The 17,432-nt window shown below is 44.1% G+C and overlaps 1 protein-coding gene across 2 annotated transcripts in view; it reads left to right on the top strand.

Moving 5' to 3' along the window:
• si:dkey-28n18.9 (sorting nexin-6) overlaps nucleotides 1-17,432 on the top strand; it is a 50,353-nt gene that overhangs the window by 7,036 nt on the left and 25,885 nt on the right. For both annotated transcript variants that reach the window (XM_060918399.1, XM_060918400.1), the window contains 2 exons: nucleotides 14,885-14,954; nucleotides 16,530-16,657. In XM_060918399.1, coding sequence (XP_060774382.1) covers nucleotides 14,885-14,954; nucleotides 16,530-16,657 — 198 coding nt within the window. The remainder of the gene's footprint in view (nucleotides 1-14,884; nucleotides 14,955-16,529; nucleotides 16,658-17,432) is intronic.

The following is a 17,432-nucleotide window of genomic DNA, read 5'->3' as shown; positions in this document are numbered from 1 at the left end:
TCAGCCACTGGGCTCAAACCCAGAACCTTCTTGCTGTGAGGCAACAGTGCTAACCACTACACCACCGTGTTGCAAGGAAAGGTGATGTAATACAATGGTAATGATGCCTCTGTCCCAACTTTTTTTGATTGTGTTACGTACAGGCATCAAATTCTAACTTCGTTTATATTTACAAAATACAATTAAATTGGTCAGTAAAATGATTGGAAATCTTTTCTTCGTACTTTTGCCAGTTAAATAAAGGTTCACACGAATTAATTTTATTGCATTTTGGAAAATATCCCAACTTTTTTGGAAATAGGGTTGTACTAATGAGCTTGTCTGCTTTTTATCCCCCGCTGGCCAAAAGGCACGAAGGGGGATTATGTCGTGGCGATGTCCATCTGTCCGTCCATCCATCCCAGGAATGGGTGCTCCCCTTCTGAAATCAACTCCTCTCACAATTTTTGGAGGAATTTCACGAAACTTGACAAGAGGCTTTGTTATATGTCGGTAATATGCATATTGTTATTTTGTTCAATTCGGTCACATTTTACCAGAGTTGTGGCCCTTGATTAACAACCTTGTACTTTCACAATTTCATGAAGGTGTGTTTTCCTTCTGACATCAACTCCTCTCACAATTTTTGGATGAATTTCTCGAAGGTTGGCAAAAGGCCTTGTTATATGATGGTAATACGCAGATTGCGATTTAATTTCATCTGTGAAAATTTTCCCAGAGTTTTGACCCTTTATTAAATAACTTGTACTTTTACAGTTTCATGAGCGTGTATGTTCTTCTGAAATCAACTCCTCTCGCAATTTGTGGAGGAATTTCACCAAACTTGGCAAAAGGCTTTGTTATATGACCGTTATACGCAGATTGGAATTTCGTTTAATTTGGGCAAATTTTCCCAGGGTTATGCCCTTGATTATTAACAAACTTGTACTTTGGCAATTTCATCAAGGTGTGCTTGCTTTTTGAAATCAACTTCCCTCACAATTTTTGGAGAAATTTCATGTAATTTGGCAAAAAGTTTTTTTTTAATCACCTGCTGGCCAAAAGGCCTGAAGGGGGATTATGTCTTGGCGATGTCCGTCCGTCCCAGGAAGGGTACTCGCCTTCTGAAATCAGCTCCTCTCACAATTTTTGGAGGAATTTCACAAAACTTGACAGGATTCTTTGTTATATGTTGGTACTACACAGATTGTAATTTCGTTCAGTTCAGTCTCATTTTACCAGAGTTATGGCAGAGTTGCCAGCGGGGGATATTGTGCTTTCAGAGCGCTCTTGTTGAAATGTCATGATCAGCCTCAAAATTGAAGACATATATATATGTAACCCCCTTTTTTTTTTTTTTGGACAGGTGCTGATCACCCAGCACAGTAGGCTATAGGCTACTAAAGAGTTACCCTAAATCCCAATAAATAATGGCGCAACAGGGTCCTAAGTTCTCAGCGGTGGAGTGGTGAGCTGGCTGAGATTCCTGATACCATAAGGGTACAAGTATGAGTAGAGAGAGAGAATAATAAGCATAAATCTAATAAATGATAAATTTAACAGCGCGGTGCCTCCACTGCGAAAATACTACACTTACCTTTGAAGCTAGTGTATGGTGTATTTCCTCAGACTTTAAAATAACAGTAGCTTGAGTGAAAGAACTAATAGCTAGTCTGCAGTGTGCATGTCAGAATGTTCAAATATAAACAACCAAATGAGCAGCCAATACACCCAAGATATAATTAAATAATAATGATTATATTTATTAATAAGCAATAATAATAATAATAATAATAATAATAATAATAATAGTATTTGACAATAAATGCTCCCAAAGAAGCATGCAATGTAATCACCAAGAAAATAGTAACACCGGCACAAGAAGAGCGGAAACAATTAGCCTACATAATAGAGATGTTACAGATAGCACATCAACAGTGTGTATACCAGCAGTACATAGTAAGAAAATAAAACTGGGTAAAGTATCAAAAGAAAAAAAGTGGACAAGAAAGAAAAACGCGCGCGCAGTTGGGGCCCGTTGGTGCACAGGTGGCAGCTCTCTGAACTGCAGGCAGAACAGCAACCGCTGCAATGCCCTTCTAAAACGCTGGCTATCCAGGCGAGACCAGAGGAACGCGTGTGTGTGTGTGTCAGTGTAAGTGTGGGTTCGCGTTACTCACAATCCACCGGTCAAACCAGACGGATCAGGTTACAGATGTCGGTACAGTCACGCAGCAGATGCTCCTGAGCAGAGGGCTAGCTATTGCTGTGGGTTAGCTCGCTCGAATAAGATGCTGCTCACCCCAAACCCCTCGGTAGCGGGCTGGGTCCCAGACCCGACACAGTGAGTTCCCGGGACTGACGAAAGCGCTCCGGTGGGCACAGCACGGAGGGCAGATGTGTCCGCAGAAAAAAAAAACAGCAAGATCACTCACTGGAGTGACACCGGAGTTTATGGCCACAAGCAGACCAAACTATAAAAAAAACTGTCTGCAAAATAAGTGCTGAAATAGAGCTCACAAACAACGCGATCTCTCTCTGCTCGGCAGCAGGCGGGAACTCCGTGAGCTTCTCTCTCGCGAAGTGATGAAACATCTCAAAAAGCCCGCGAACTCGCGGGCATTAAACATATACCAATTACCATTGGCTGACATCAAAATTCAAATAAAACTACAACGAGCAAATAAGTCTGATTGGTCCGAATGCACAGAACGTCACAACACATCAGAACAGTGAAAATATTCCAAACCACAAGGCATTATGGTAAATGGAGTTAATTACACAGAAAATAGGGCAATCCAATATAGAGTATAAAATACAGTGTTATTTTAGAGGACCTTACACTCTCCCCCCACCAACAAACAGCATGCCCCCATGCTGGGTTACATATATTATAAGGTGAACAGGAAAAATAGGTAAGAAAACAAATAAGCAAAACAAAACAAAGACCCAAAACAAACATGGCCTATTGCTTAAAAACTAGCTATGGGTGTAAAGGCAGGTGAAGTGCATGGCATAAGGAATGGCCGGTCTGTGCATGTACTGCAAAGAGCCTGCGGATTACACCACCAGGCATGAGAAACTTTATATCGTGCAGGGAATGGCTCGGCAAGTGCAAAGTGTGATGCTACAACATTCCTGCTCTGCACTCCTAGCTTGCCATAAGTCAAGCGGTCAGTAGGCTTCCTATCCCTATGTGACCTACGTACTAAGGGAAGAACGGAGTCTGTGGGAGCTGCAGAATAAACTACAGAGTGAACATCAGGACAACTAACATCCTGGTCTGTGGCTACTAAATCCTTCACTACCTCAGGAGACCTATGTGGAGAGGTAAGGAGTGCAGGGTTGAGTGGAGTTATCACATCTCTAGGTGTGGGCACTAACCTAGGGCTTCTAACTGTGGTGGAGACACACGGCGCAGTAGAATCTGGTACAGGCTGGGCATTATGCGTGCCAGCAGTCAGAGGAGCATGTTGCACTGCATCCTCAGCATAACAACCATATTCCGAATCAGAATCAGAAGTGCTAGACTGTGCATGTACCACAGGAGGCAACACCTCAGAGACACCAGTCCTACGATTTTCCCTAGCCCTTCTGTGTTTCACAGCTCTTGGGCCCACGGCTGGAGTGGTGGCGACCCCTGGACCTAGTCTTACCTCCTGTCCTAAAGGCAAGATATGGTTACGGTGCATCACCTTGACTGGTCCATTACCATCAACAGGCGTCAACCTGTACACAGGGAGGTCAGAAAGCTGACCATCAACACTGTAAAGACATGAGCTCCATCTATCCGCTAGCTTCTGCTTCCCTTTCAGACCCAAGTTTCTAATCAAAACCCGATCCCCAGGACTCAGGCTATGATAGCGAACTTTCTGGTCATACCTCTCCTTGTTGCTCTGATTCATCCTATCCGCAGAGGCACATGCCAGCTGGTAAGCAGCTTGCAACTCCTCTTTCATCTTTGCCACATACTTTAAATGTGATGCAAATGACGTGTCATCAGATGAAACACCAAAGCAAACATCAACAGGGAGGCGAGCCTCCCGACCAAACATCAAGAAATAGGGTGAGTACCCGGTAGCCTCATTAGGAGTGCAATTATACGCATGCACCAAATGTGCTATATGCTGACTCCACTTTGACTTTTGATGTGACTCTAGGGTGCCCAACATGTCTAACAAAGTCCTATTGAACCTCTCAGGTTGTGGGTCACCCTGGGGGTGGTAAGGAGACGTCCTCGACTTTTTCACACCCAACATTGTCAACATCTCAGTCACCAGTCTACTCTCGAAGTCCCTACCCTGGTCGGAGTGGATACGGGTGGGCAAGCCATAATGAATAAAATATCTCTCCCAGAGAGTCCTTGCCACTGTGACAGCTGTCTGGTCCTTAGTAGGAAAGGCTTGTGCATAACGCGTGAAATGGTCAGTGACGACCAACACATTGCAAACATTTCGAGAGTCAGGCTCAATCGAAAGAAAATCTATGCACACCAAATCCATGGGTCCAGAACTCTGTATGTGGGAAAGAGGAGCAGCCCTCTGAGGCAACGTTTTCCGCTTGATGCAGCGCTCACATGTCTTACAGTATTTCTCTGCATCAAGCTTCATACGAGGCCAGTAAAACCTGTCCCGAACCAGACTATATGACTTGTCAAACCCCAAGTGGCCACTATCGTCGTGCAGCAGCTTAAAAACCAGACCATGGAATTGCTTAGGGAGCACCAGTTGTCTCACACACTGACCACCCTGCTTAACAGTCCTGTATAGCAGTCCCTTGTCAATAGACAGCTTTGCCCACTCCTTTTTCAGGATCTTAAAGTCAGGATGCCGCGTCAGGATACTACTAGCAGGCTTCTTCAGACTTATAGCTTGCCAGACATCTCCTATAACAGGGTCGCTTTTCTGAGCTTCTTGAAGCTCACTAGAACTAAAAGTAGGCAACTGATCAGGTGCTACAGCAGCAACATGACAGAATGCTGTTGGAACAGCTGACTCATGGCTGCAAATCTGATCAGCAACCCGGGGGAATGGAGAACAACCAGCTCTCTGTGTGGCCACCACCTGACAAATAGCTCGCACTCCAGGGGCGGGAATCTCTTGCCACTCATCGTCAAGGGACAGACTGACGTGAGGGCGTCGCGACAGTGCGTCAGCATCCATGTTCTTCCGCCCAGGCCTGTACTTCAGGCTGAAGTCGTAAGTGGACAATGCCGACAACCAGCGATGACCAGTGGCATCCAATGTGGCAGACTTGGTTATATAAGTCAGGGGGTTGTTGTCCGTCCTGACTTCAAAACTGGCTCCATAAAGGTAGTCATGCAGCCGATCCACAATAGCCCACTTCAAAGCTAAAAACTCCAGTTTGTGAGCTGGATAATTCCTCTCTGAAGGGGAAAGACTACGACTGATGAACGCCACAGGACGCAATCCTTCAACGTACTCTTGATAAAGGATACCACCTAGACCATCCAGGCTTGCATCCACATGCAAAACATATGGCTTTTGGGGGTCTGCAAAAGCTAGCACCGGGGCCTGAGTTAACCTTGACTTCAACTCCTGAAAAGCGGATTCGCACTGATCGCTCCATCTAGGGCCAAAAGGTTCAGAGGGCCGGAAAGAAGGTTTCGAGTCAGCAGCCTGTGAACTCGAGCTCTTCTTCCGAGGCAGACAGCCCTGCAGCAACTCGTTCAGCGGTCGGCATAATGTGGAAAAACCCTTCACAAAACGACGGTAATATCCACAAAAACCCAAAAATGACCGTAGCTCAGTGACAGTCTGTGGTCGAGGCCATGAAACAACAGCCTCTATTTTGGAGGGGTCAGTGGCTATGCCATCCTGTGAAACTATGTGCCCCACATAGTTCACAGACGTCCTGCCAAACTGACACTTATCCAACGAAAGTTTGAGACCTTCATCTCTCAACCTGTCCAGAACCTTTAAGAGTCTCTCCTCATGCTCCTCCAAGGTGCTACCAAAGACAATCAGGTCATCTAAATACACCAGAACCTCCAGAAAATTCATGTCTCCGACTGTCCGCTCCATGACTCTCTGGAATGTGGCAGGGGCACCACAGATTCCCTGAGGCATACGCTCAAACTGATAGAAACCTAAAGGACAGATGAACGCTGTCTTTTCTTTATCAGCCTCGCTCATGGGAATCTGGTAGTAGCCACTTCTCAAGTCCAACACCGAGAACCACTTACTACCAGAGAGACAATGGAGGGCGTCTTCGATCCTGGGAACTGTGTACTGGTCAGGGATGGTCCGCTGGTTAAGCGTTCTATAATCAATACACATCCTGACTTTACCTGACTTCTTGCGCACTACAACAATGGGCGAAGCATACGGACTCCGAGACTCCGAAATGATGCCATGATTCTGGAGTTCCAGCAAATGCTGACGCACATCCTCTAGATCAGCAGGAGCTAAACGTCGAGATCGCTCCCGAAAAGGCCGCGAGTCATTTAACCTGATTTCATGCTGAGTGCTTTTTGAGCAGCCTACATCCCACTCGCTACAAGAAAACACTTCCTTCCTCTGCAACATCTTCTCGCAGAGGCGATGTTTTGCCTCCTCTGGCATAGAAGAAGTGCCAAAATCAAAAGAAGCAGAAGTAAGCTCACCAGCAGCTATGGGACTGCAAGTGGACGGAAACTGTGGCACCATCTCTACAGGGTATATGTGAGCGAGGGGACTACCTCTCTTCACAAGAACATCCCTGGAAGAAACATTCCTCACATTTACCGTAATACGACGGCAGGACACCGCAGAGACTGGATGGACTTCAGGCCGAACCTCAAGCTCAGGGACAGATGTATCATCAGCACTAAAAGGCTGGTCTACCAGGACTAAAGAGTCATTGAGTTCACCAGGAAACTTGGGCAGTCCTGAAAGCTGCAGCTCCTGCCCAGGCTTTAAAACAACAGGCTTAGGTTTCGTGAACCACACAGTACCGTGTTTATTCACATCCTCCGGTGATACACCTGTGTGCTTAATGGACTCAAAAACCTCTTTTATCACCGGGTGTATGGTCAGCGTGTTAAGAAACCCGTCACCTGCCTGTTCACGACAAGAGTGGAACAACTTCTTCACTAAGTGAGTGTTTGTGCCTACCAAAATGGCTATACCCTCTTTTGTCTGAGGGTCAGGACACACAAGAGCTAAAGTGTCCACCACCTGAGGCACACCAGTGACCGCTTCAGTGAACTCAAGCCTAAGAGGTAAATATCCATCATATGGGTATTTGTGAGAGCTCAAACCCCATATTTCCAGATTTTCCACTGGCTGCAGTGGCAAATGCTTCAAATATGCATTATAAAAGCTATGATACAAGATGGTGACCTGAGAACCACTATCAAGCAGAGCTTTAGCATAAATACCTTCTATCTGCACGGGCACCTCAGCCGAGGGCCCCACTAACCCAGACGGCAGTTGTGATTGGCTGACTTTGATTGGAGGTGAACAATGAGCGGAACGTGTTTTGTGTGATGGAGCTCTGTGCCGTTCCTTCACTGAGCTCCGGGGAAGTTTCCCTGCTGCGTGACCCTCTTAAGCAGCTTCTGATTCACTACCCTCAAGTTCTCAGGGCGTGTGCACTCTCGCTTGGTGTGGCCGTCTTCTCCACACTTGTAACAAAAAATGGCAGGAACAGAAGAGGATGTCGTAGACTTCGGCAGGTTCGAAGAAACAGCCCTTGTGGGAACAGCTGGGGCTGTGGTTTCTGTGCTGTGGCTTACACCAAACTGTGAGACTTGAGGATTTTCAGGAGCCACGGTAGTAGCAGTCAAAAGTTTAGTTACTAAAGACGTCAGCTCCTTGACCTCTTTCCTCAGACTGTCAACCTCAGACGCCAGGGGAGTAACAGGCACATGAGGAAGAGCGACAGCAGCAGTCACAGGAACCTGGCAAAATGTAGATGAGGCCACAGAAACCTTTGCACTCTCCCTTGCACTTACCCAGTGCTCTTCCTCTCTCACATTTCGCATTAACTGGGAAAAAGAAGGCGGAGCTTGCAAAGTGTGCAGAAGTCGCACACGTAAAGCCACAATGTCAGTGGTGAGAGCACCCTTGAACAACTGCTCCAGACGTGCACGATTCAGGCCTGCAGCTTCAATCCCTCCTCTCAAAAGAGCACGGTGGAGAAGCTTGTCCAAGCGATACAAGAAAGCAGAAAGTTTCTCACCATCTTCTTGAAAAGTATGGCGAAACGATGCCATAAGGTCTGCCCCACTCTCAGTCGATCCATAAGTAGTGTCAAGAGCGGTTAAGTAATCAGTAGCAGTAGCAGATGGGCTACTGACTTTCAAAAACCTTACTATATCCGCAGCAGGCCCACGCAAACTCTCAACAATGCGCTGTCGCTTAGCAGCATCACTGCACTGCCACTCAGTAATCATCTGAGTAGCCTGCTCCATCCAGGCCTCATATTCTTCCTCGCCTGGGGGAACGGGCCGTAAACCGGAAAACAGCCTCAGTTTTCTATAGCCAGGCACATCAACAGATGCCTGGTTACAGCGATCAACGAGCTGGCCTATGGCATTCACAAGATCCATGCTGACATCAGGTTTAGGAGGCTGCGTGCCCAAAACAGCCTTCACATCACCCATAGACTTGCCTTCCTGCTGTAATAATGAAAATAGCTTGGCTTCGAATCCATCACTTTCAAGAACAGGACTAGCAGGCAGCAAACTACTCACTACATGAACAGCCCATGGACCTGCCTCACCTACAATTCCCACTTCAGGAGGGACAGAGCTCTGATCCAACTCAGCAGAAGTCTCGACTAAAATGTACAGGTGCCTACCAGTCTTGTCACCACGGCGACCGCGTATCCGGGTCCTACCCAGAACCTTAACTGTGCTGAGCACACGGCTAACCACATCATCAGTGGCCTCCAATGGCACTCTGCTAAGTAAAATGGCATGACACAACTCCACATTCTCCTCACGGCTCCACTCAACAGCCTGACTAAGGTCCATGTTTAAAAAAAAACTGCCCAGCAAACAGCAATAACTAACACAACACAAACACTAAGCAAAACACAGCGATCTACTTGTTCTGGTAAACAGGAAAATCCCAGCGGTGCCTCCAAAATGTAACCCCCTTTTTTTTTTTTTTTTGACAGGTGCTGATCACCCAGCACAGTAGGCTATAGGCTACTAAAGAGTTACCCTAAATCCCAATAAATAATGGCGCAACAGGGTCCTAAGTTCTCAGCGGTGGAGTGGTGAGCTGGCTGAGATTCCTGATACCATAAGGGTACAAGTATGAGTAGAGAGAGAGAATAATAAGCATAAATCTAATAAATGATAAATTTAACAGCGCGGTGCCTCCACTGCGAAAATACTACACTTACCTTTGAAGCTAGTGTATGGTGTATTTCCTCAGACTTTAAAATAACAGTAGCTTGAGTGAAAGAACTAATAGCTAGTCTGCAGTGTGCATGTCAGAATGTTCAAATATAAACAACCAAATGAGCAGCCAATACACCCAAGATATAATTAAATAATAATGATTATATTTATTAATAAGCAATAATAATAATAATAATAATAATAATAATAATAGTATTTGACAATAAATGCTCCCAAAGAAGCATGCAATGTAATCACCAAGAAAATAGTAACACCGGCACAAGAAGAGCGGAAACAATTAGCCTACATAATAGAGATGTTACAGATAGCACATCAACAGTGTGTATACCAGCAGTACATAGTAAGAAAATAAAACTGGGTAAAGTATCAAAAGAAAAAAAGTGGACAAGAAAGAAAAACGCGCGCGCAGTTGGGGCCCGTTGGTGCACAGGTGGCAGCTCTCTGAACTGCAGGCAGAACAGCAACCGCTGCAATGCCCTTCTAAAACGCTGGCTATCCAGGCGAGACCAGAGGAACGCGTGTGTGTGTGTGTCAGTGTAAGTGTGGGTTCGCGTTACTCACAATCCACCGGTCAAACCAGACGGATCAGGTTACAGATGTCGGTACAGTCACGCAGCAGATGCTCCTGAGCAGAGGGCTAGCTATTGCTGTGGGTTAGCTCGCTCGAATAAGATGCTGCTCACCCCAAACCCCTCGGTAGCGGGCTGGGTCCCAGACCCGACACAGTGAGTTCCCGGGACTGACGAAAGCGCTCCGGTGGGCACAGCACGGAGGGCAGATGTGTCCGCAGAAAAAAAAAACAGCAAGATCACTCACTGGAGTGACACCGGAGTTTATGGCCACAAGCAGACCAAACTATAAAAAAAACTGTCTGCAAAATAAGTGCTGAAATAGAGCTCACAAACAACGCGATCTCTCTCTGCTCGGCAGCAGGCGGGAACTCCGTGAGCTTCTCTCTCGCGAAGTGATGAAACATCTCAAAAAGCCCGCGAACTCGCGGGCATTAAACATATACCAATTACCATTGGCTGACATCAAAATTCAAATAAAACTACAACGAGCAAATAAGTCTGATTGGTCCGAATGCACAGAACGTCACAACACATCAGAACAGTGAAAATATTCCAAACCACAAGGCATTATGGTAAATGGAGTTAATTACACAGAAAATAGGGCAATCCAATATAGAGTATAAAATACAGTGTTATTTTAGAGGACCTTACACTTATATATATATATATATATATATATATATATATATATATATATATATGACTATATCTTTATTTCTTCAAAATGACCACATTAGCCTGATACTATTTAATAAATCACCTGTTTTATCCACTTATAGTAAATTATAGACCTAAGATGATCATTAATTTGTATAATTATAGTAGGGCTGGGTGATGTGATGAAATATAATCTCAATATCATGATAAATTATGTCACTATATACCTTTCTGAGACATCATGATATTTTTATTGAACATTTTTAATGTAATTTAAAAAAAATAGTTTACAAGCTGACTGTTAAAATTTTGTATTTAATCTGTAAAATTGTAAAGTTGATGTTTTTTAAAAAAATTCTGCTTTTCAGTGTTAAATATTTAAGGAAACAAGAATATTTATTTTAAATTTATTATTATTATTATTATTATTATTATTAGTGCTGTCAAAAATGTCGCGTTATTAACACGTTAACTTGACTCAATTTTAATGGCGATAATTTTTTTATCGCGAGATTAACGCTCTGTGACATGATGTAGGTTTTTCATAAGCTTTTGAAACTGCCAGGAACTTGGAACAGAGACTTTGCTTAGAAAACCGATAGCAGCTAGACTGTAATGCCACGCCCCACACAGCCAGAGTCCTCTGCCCTCCCCCCAAAGAACCAGCGCAGGCAGGGCACGCTAGCCCCGCACCTCAGGACGAAGAGCCACGGTGCTCGGCTTAGGTTTCGTTTTCCCATCGGCGGCTCCAGCCCGACTTTGCAGTGGCTGTGACAAGACGTGTTATGCTCTGCAATAAAAAAAAAAAACATTGGTACAACCAGTGTTCGAACTATGCCGATATTTACGGGGGGTCCCTTTTTTCCTTTGGGGGGGTGCTTGCGCTTGTCTCAGAGCACAGATCTCCATCGTGCGCTCACTTTGGATATGCAAATGCTTCCCATTACACACGATTGCTGTCAATAAACATCATTTTGCCAATATTTTAGAGACCCCCCAACATTTCCCAAATCATGTTTTCAAGGGATCTCATGTCTGTTTCAGGGGATCTCGGATCCCCCGAGTACCCCCGTAGTTCGAACGGTGAGCAAGCCCATTCACTTTTTTATGCTGATAAGAGAATTACAATGGTTTTTCATGTGACAAAAATGTGCGATTAAATTGCGATTAATCGCGAGTTAACTATGACAGTCGCGACATTAATCGCGATTAAATATTTTAATCGCTTGACAGCACTAATTATTATTAATAACCCCCAAAACGTGGATTTAACTGTGGAACGGAAAAGGATATGAGCTAAATGGACTAAAGAGGATAATAAATTGTTTGAGTGCTATGTCAGGAGTGTTATGCTGGAGGAAAAAGACTACAGGAAGCGCATGCTTCAGATTTGGAATGTTTTAAGAATGTCAGCGAACAACGTCTAGCTAACCAGATTAGGCAGATAAAGAAGAAAAAATGGTTAGAAGACCTGGAACAAGAGGAAGTAAGAGTGCGGGTATTAAGATCAGAAGTAGAGGAGATAGAGGAAACACCCGCGGGTCGTGAGCGTCCACAGAATATGGATATGGACGTACAGAACAGGCCAGATGCAACAGCTGGTAGAAAAGAAGAAGCTGAGAGTGTATCTGTAGAGACTGGCGAGGTTGATGAGGACGGTGATGAGGAGGTGGATGAGGACACATGCAGAATATGCAATTGGCTGATAGAAGTGCTGCAAGGAGGAAAAAGAAAGCAGTTACGATCACTAAAGGCATGTGACAGGAAACAGTTGAAGGAAGAGACCCGAGAAAGTTAATAAAGCAGTGTTTACTGATCCCCACATCCAACGTAACAGAAACCAACGACCTGCCCTATGTCACCGCATACGTCACCAACGAGAGATTAGGGAAATTGAAAGAAAAGATAACTAGGAAAAAAGATGAACCATTTTGGAAAACAAGAATAAAGGGTAATATTGTCCAATGCTGTAAAGAGCAGACTTAAGGAGGTAAGGAGGGGCAAGATGAAACTCAAAGGAGGAGATAAGATGTATCTCATCTCATTATCTCTAGCCGCTTTATCCTTCTACAGGGTCGCAGGCAAGCTGGAGCCTATCCCAGCTGACTACGGGTGAAAGGCGGGGTACACCCTGGACAAGTCGCCAGGTCATCACAGGGCTGACACATAGACACAGACAACCATTCACACTCACATTCACACCTACGGTCAATTTAGAGTCACCAGTTAACCTAACCTGCATGTCTTTGGACTGTGGGGGAAACCGGAGCACCCGGAGGAAACCCACGCGGACACGGGGAGAACATGCAAACTCCACACAGAAAGGCCCTCGCCGGCCCCGGGGCTCGAACCCAGGACCTTCTTGCTGTGAGGCGACAGCGCTAACCACTACACCACCGTGCCACCCCGATAAGATGTATATGGACCGTAAATACAAACTTATGGACAAAGGCACTTTAGTTGTGTGTGACATATTGAAACAAAAGATAACAGCGGGAGGTATGAAGATCAAAAGATACGAAGAACGATGTCTACAATTTCATCAGAACAATCTGTTTAGAACGAGCCAGATGATGTTCTATGAAGAGCTAGATGGGAAAGTAGGCAAGCTAACTGAAACACCAGACCCTGAGGAGGTGACAAGATTCTGGAGTAAAATTTGGCCAGATGAAATCACACATAACGAAGGTGCCCCTTGCCTAAATGACGTGGAAAAGGAATTGAAAGAAACACCCGTGCAGCAAGAAATAGAGATTACGAAAGATGTGCAGAAAGGTATTGCCAAAATGGCAAATTGGAAAGCACCTGGACCAGACTTAGTCCAAGGCTTTTGGTTCAAACGGATGCCTGGGCTACATGAGAGAATTTCTGAACAGCTGCAAATGTGTGTGGAAAATCAGGATGTACCGGACTGGAAAGTTACAGGAAAGACCGTGTTGATACAGAAAGACCCATCGACAGGGAATGTTGTGAGTAATTATAGACCCATTGCTTGCCTTCCCATGATGTGGAAATTGCTCACTGGTATTCTGAGCAAAAAAATATATGAACGTTTTGCTACCAATGATTTACTTCCAGAAGAACAGAAAGAATGTAGGAAGGGATCCAGAGGCTCTAAGGACCGGCTTCTGATTGACAAAGCCATTCTCAGGAATTGCAGGAGGACGCAGAAGAACCTGTCGATGGCATTGATCGACTATCGAAAGGCCTACGACATGGTTCCACACTCCTGGATACTGAAATGCTTGGAAATGGTTGGGGTAACAGAGAACATTGTGTCCTTGATATGAAATACCATGAGCAGGTAGAAGATGGTGTTAACATCTGGTGGAACAGTCCTGGGAGATGTAATGATCAAACACGGGATATTTCAGGGCGACTCCCTATCCCCGCTTTTGTTCGTGGTGATCATGCTTCCGTTGAGTATCACACTTCGGAAGATGAGAGCAGGTTACAAGCTGTCAAAGGACCAGGAAAAACCTATCAACCATCTGCTACTAAGATCTGGCACTTGAAGTTAGGCGATTGCACCAAGCAACAGTGAAGATCATACCTTTTGTAATAGGTGCACTGGGGACCATCTCAAAGAACCTTTTGGAAACCAAAGAGGTTCTGGGAATCCCAGACATCATAGGAAGTGCGCAGATGACAGCCTTGCTCGGAACAGCTCATATCTTTAGGAAAGTGGCGTGCCTCTAAGCTATGGGTAGCAGCTGAGGCACAGTACTATAAAAAATTAACCGGTCGTAACATCAAAGAGCCAAGACAATATCAAAATAATAATCTCATCTCATTATCTGTAGCCGCTTTATCCTGTTCTACAGGGTCGCAGGCGAGCTGGAGCTGACTACGGGCGAAAGGCGGGGTACACCCTGGACAAGTCGCCAGGTCATCACAGGGCTGACACATAGACACAGACAACCATTCACACTCACACCTACGGTCAATTTAGAGTCACCAGTTAACCTAACCTGCATGTCTTTGGACTGTGGGGGAAACCGGAGCACCCGGAGGAAATCCACGCGGACACGGGGAGAACATGCAAACTCCGCACAGAAAGGCCCTCGCCGGCCCCGGGGCTCGAACCCGGACCTTCTTGCTGTGAGGCGACAGCGCTAACCACTAGACCACCATGCCGCCCCAGAATAATTTGTTTTTTAAACTAAGATCTAAAATAAAAAAAAACATTGTGAATTACCTTATGAAAGAAATAATTCTACACATTTTGTGAATTGTAAAAATGCTATCAGGAATTGAGACATGATCCAGTATTTTTGTGGTGTGAATCTTCTCCTTACAGTTTCCTCCTCTGCCAGCCAAACCTCTGCCTTCCAGCTCTCACTCCCAGGCGAAAGCACTGAAACAGCTGGGTACGTCTGATCCACCTGAATAACCGGGAAACCATCTATTAGTGGATAAGTAAACAGTAACACACAGGACCAGTCGGAAGTTTGGACACAGCTTCTAATTCAATGCTTTTCTTTATTTTTATTTATTGAAAGTCACTTCATGTCTTAAAGTAATGATGGATGTCGTTTCTCTTTACTTAGTTGAGCGGTTCTTGATATACACTACCGTTCAAAAGTTTGGGGTCACTTTGAAATGTCCTTATTTTTGAAAGAAAAGCACTGTTCTTTTCAATGAAGATCACTTTAAACTAATCAGAAATCCACTCTATACATTGCTAATGTGGTAAATGACTATTCTAGCTGCAAATGTCTGGTTTTTGGTGCAATATCTCCATAGGTGTATAGAGGCCCATTTCCAGCAACTCTCACTCCAGTGTTCTAATGGTACAATGTGTTTGCTCATTGCCTCAGAAGGCTAATGGATGATTAGAAAACCCTTGTACAATCATGTTAGCACAGCTGAAAACAGTTGAGCTCTTTAGAGAAGCTATAAAACTGACCTTCCTTTGAGCAGATGGAGTTTCTGGAGCATCACATTTGTGGGGTCGAATGAATGCTCAAAATGGCCAGAAAAATGTCTTGACTATATTTTCTATTCATTTTACAACTTATGGTGGTAAATAAAAGTGTGACTTTTCATGGAAAACACAAAATTGTCTGGGTGACCCCAAACTTTTGAACGGTAGTGTAATATGTACGGATTACATCAGTTATGGATGGAACAGGGCTATTTACTGTATTTTTTATTATTTACTATTTACTGTTTGATCTCAAACACTTTAAGGAGGCAAGAAACTCGTCCACTAATTACCTTTTGACGAGACACAGCTGTTAATTGAAAAGCATTCCAGGTGACGACCTCATGAAGCTGGTTAAGAGAATGCCAATAGTGTACAAAGCAGCATCAAGGTAAACGCTGGATACTTAGAAAATATGAAACATTTTTTGTTTTTAACACTTTTTTTTTTATTTACCACATAATTCCAGACATGTTCCAGATGTTATTTTATAGTTTTAATGTCTTCAGTTTTCTTTGACATTGTAGAAAATACAGAAAAACCTGTGAATGCATAGAGTAGGGGTGTACAAACTTTTGACTGGTTCTGTGCATGGCAGAATGCTGTTACAGGAAAATAATCAACAACATGGTGGTGTAATGAAGCGGAGTTACTGTTACAACTCTGAAATTGAATATTTTCCTTAATCAGCACATCCAGAAGTGTTTAAACCAACGCAGCTCGACTGAGAAACTTCCTGACTGTTCCACAGCGCTGGAACTGGAGACTCCTTCCATAAATATCAAATAAATGTCAAATTACATGCTTTTAATTTGTTTATTATTAGTCGTAGATTACGTAGCGTATTAAAACACGTGTTAATATATGGCATGTATAAAACTGTTGACCGAGCTGCTGTTATAGAACATTAATCAACACCTTCTGACCAATCAGAACCCAGAATTCCAAAGCACTGTGGTATAAAGGTCTTATAACCTACAACTGACTGACAGCTGATAATATGATTGTGTGTGTGTAGGCTTCCTGGCTCTAGGAGATAACTACCAGCTTTACTGTAGGGCTTTAGAGTTTTACCTGCAGCAGGTGGCAGCACACAGCATCCTGGGAAAAAGCAAAACACTGCACAGCTTCCTCAGCAGCACAGAGGTACAGCATTCACATCACATACCTCAAAACATCTGCAGTAAATGCCGATTTATCAAATCGTTCTTGTTATGCTATCACTATAACACACATATAAGATTATTAAGCAAGATATTTTTACGTCTTTCTAGAAATGCTTGAAATGAGCTCAATATACAGTTAGGTCCATAAATATTTGGACAGAGGCAACATTTTTCTAATTTTGGTTCTGTACATTACCACAATGAATTTTGAACAAAACAATTCAAATGCAGTTGAATTTCAGGCTTTCAGCTTTAATTCAGTGGGTTGAACAAAATGATTGCATAAAAATGTGAGGAACTAAAGCATTTTTTAAACACAATCCCTTCATTTCAGGGGCTCAAAAGTAATTGGACAAATTAAATAATTGTAAATAAAATGTTCATTTCTAATACTTGGTTGAAAACCCTTTGTTGGCAATGACTGCCTGAAGTCTTGAACTCATGGACATCACCAGACGCTGTGTTTCCTCCTTTTTAATGCTCTGCCAGGCCTTTACTGCAGCAGTTTTCAGTTGCTGTTTGTTTGTGGGCCTTTCTGTCTGAAGTTTAGTCTTTAACAAGTGAAATGCATGCTCAATTGGGTTGAGATCAGGTGACTGACTTGGCCATTCAAGAATATTCCAAAAGAATATGCATCTTTTGCTGATGTCTTTTCACCGAGGCTTCCACTTGACCTTGGTCATTGCCCTTTGTAGACACTACCCTGCCCTGTGCCTTGAGCCTGTCCAGCGGTAACTCCATTTCCCGGCCCAGCA

Source organism: Neoarius graeffei, chromosome 4 (assembly GCF_027579695.1).
Source record: "Neoarius graeffei isolate fNeoGra1 chromosome 4, fNeoGra1.pri, whole genome shotgun sequence".
In the NCBI taxonomy this organism is placed as follows: Eukaryota; Metazoa; Chordata; class Actinopteri; order Siluriformes; family Ariidae; genus Neoarius; species Neoarius graeffei.
Note: the sequence above shows the minus strand (reverse complement) of the source record. Positions and strands in the feature narration are given on the sequence as shown.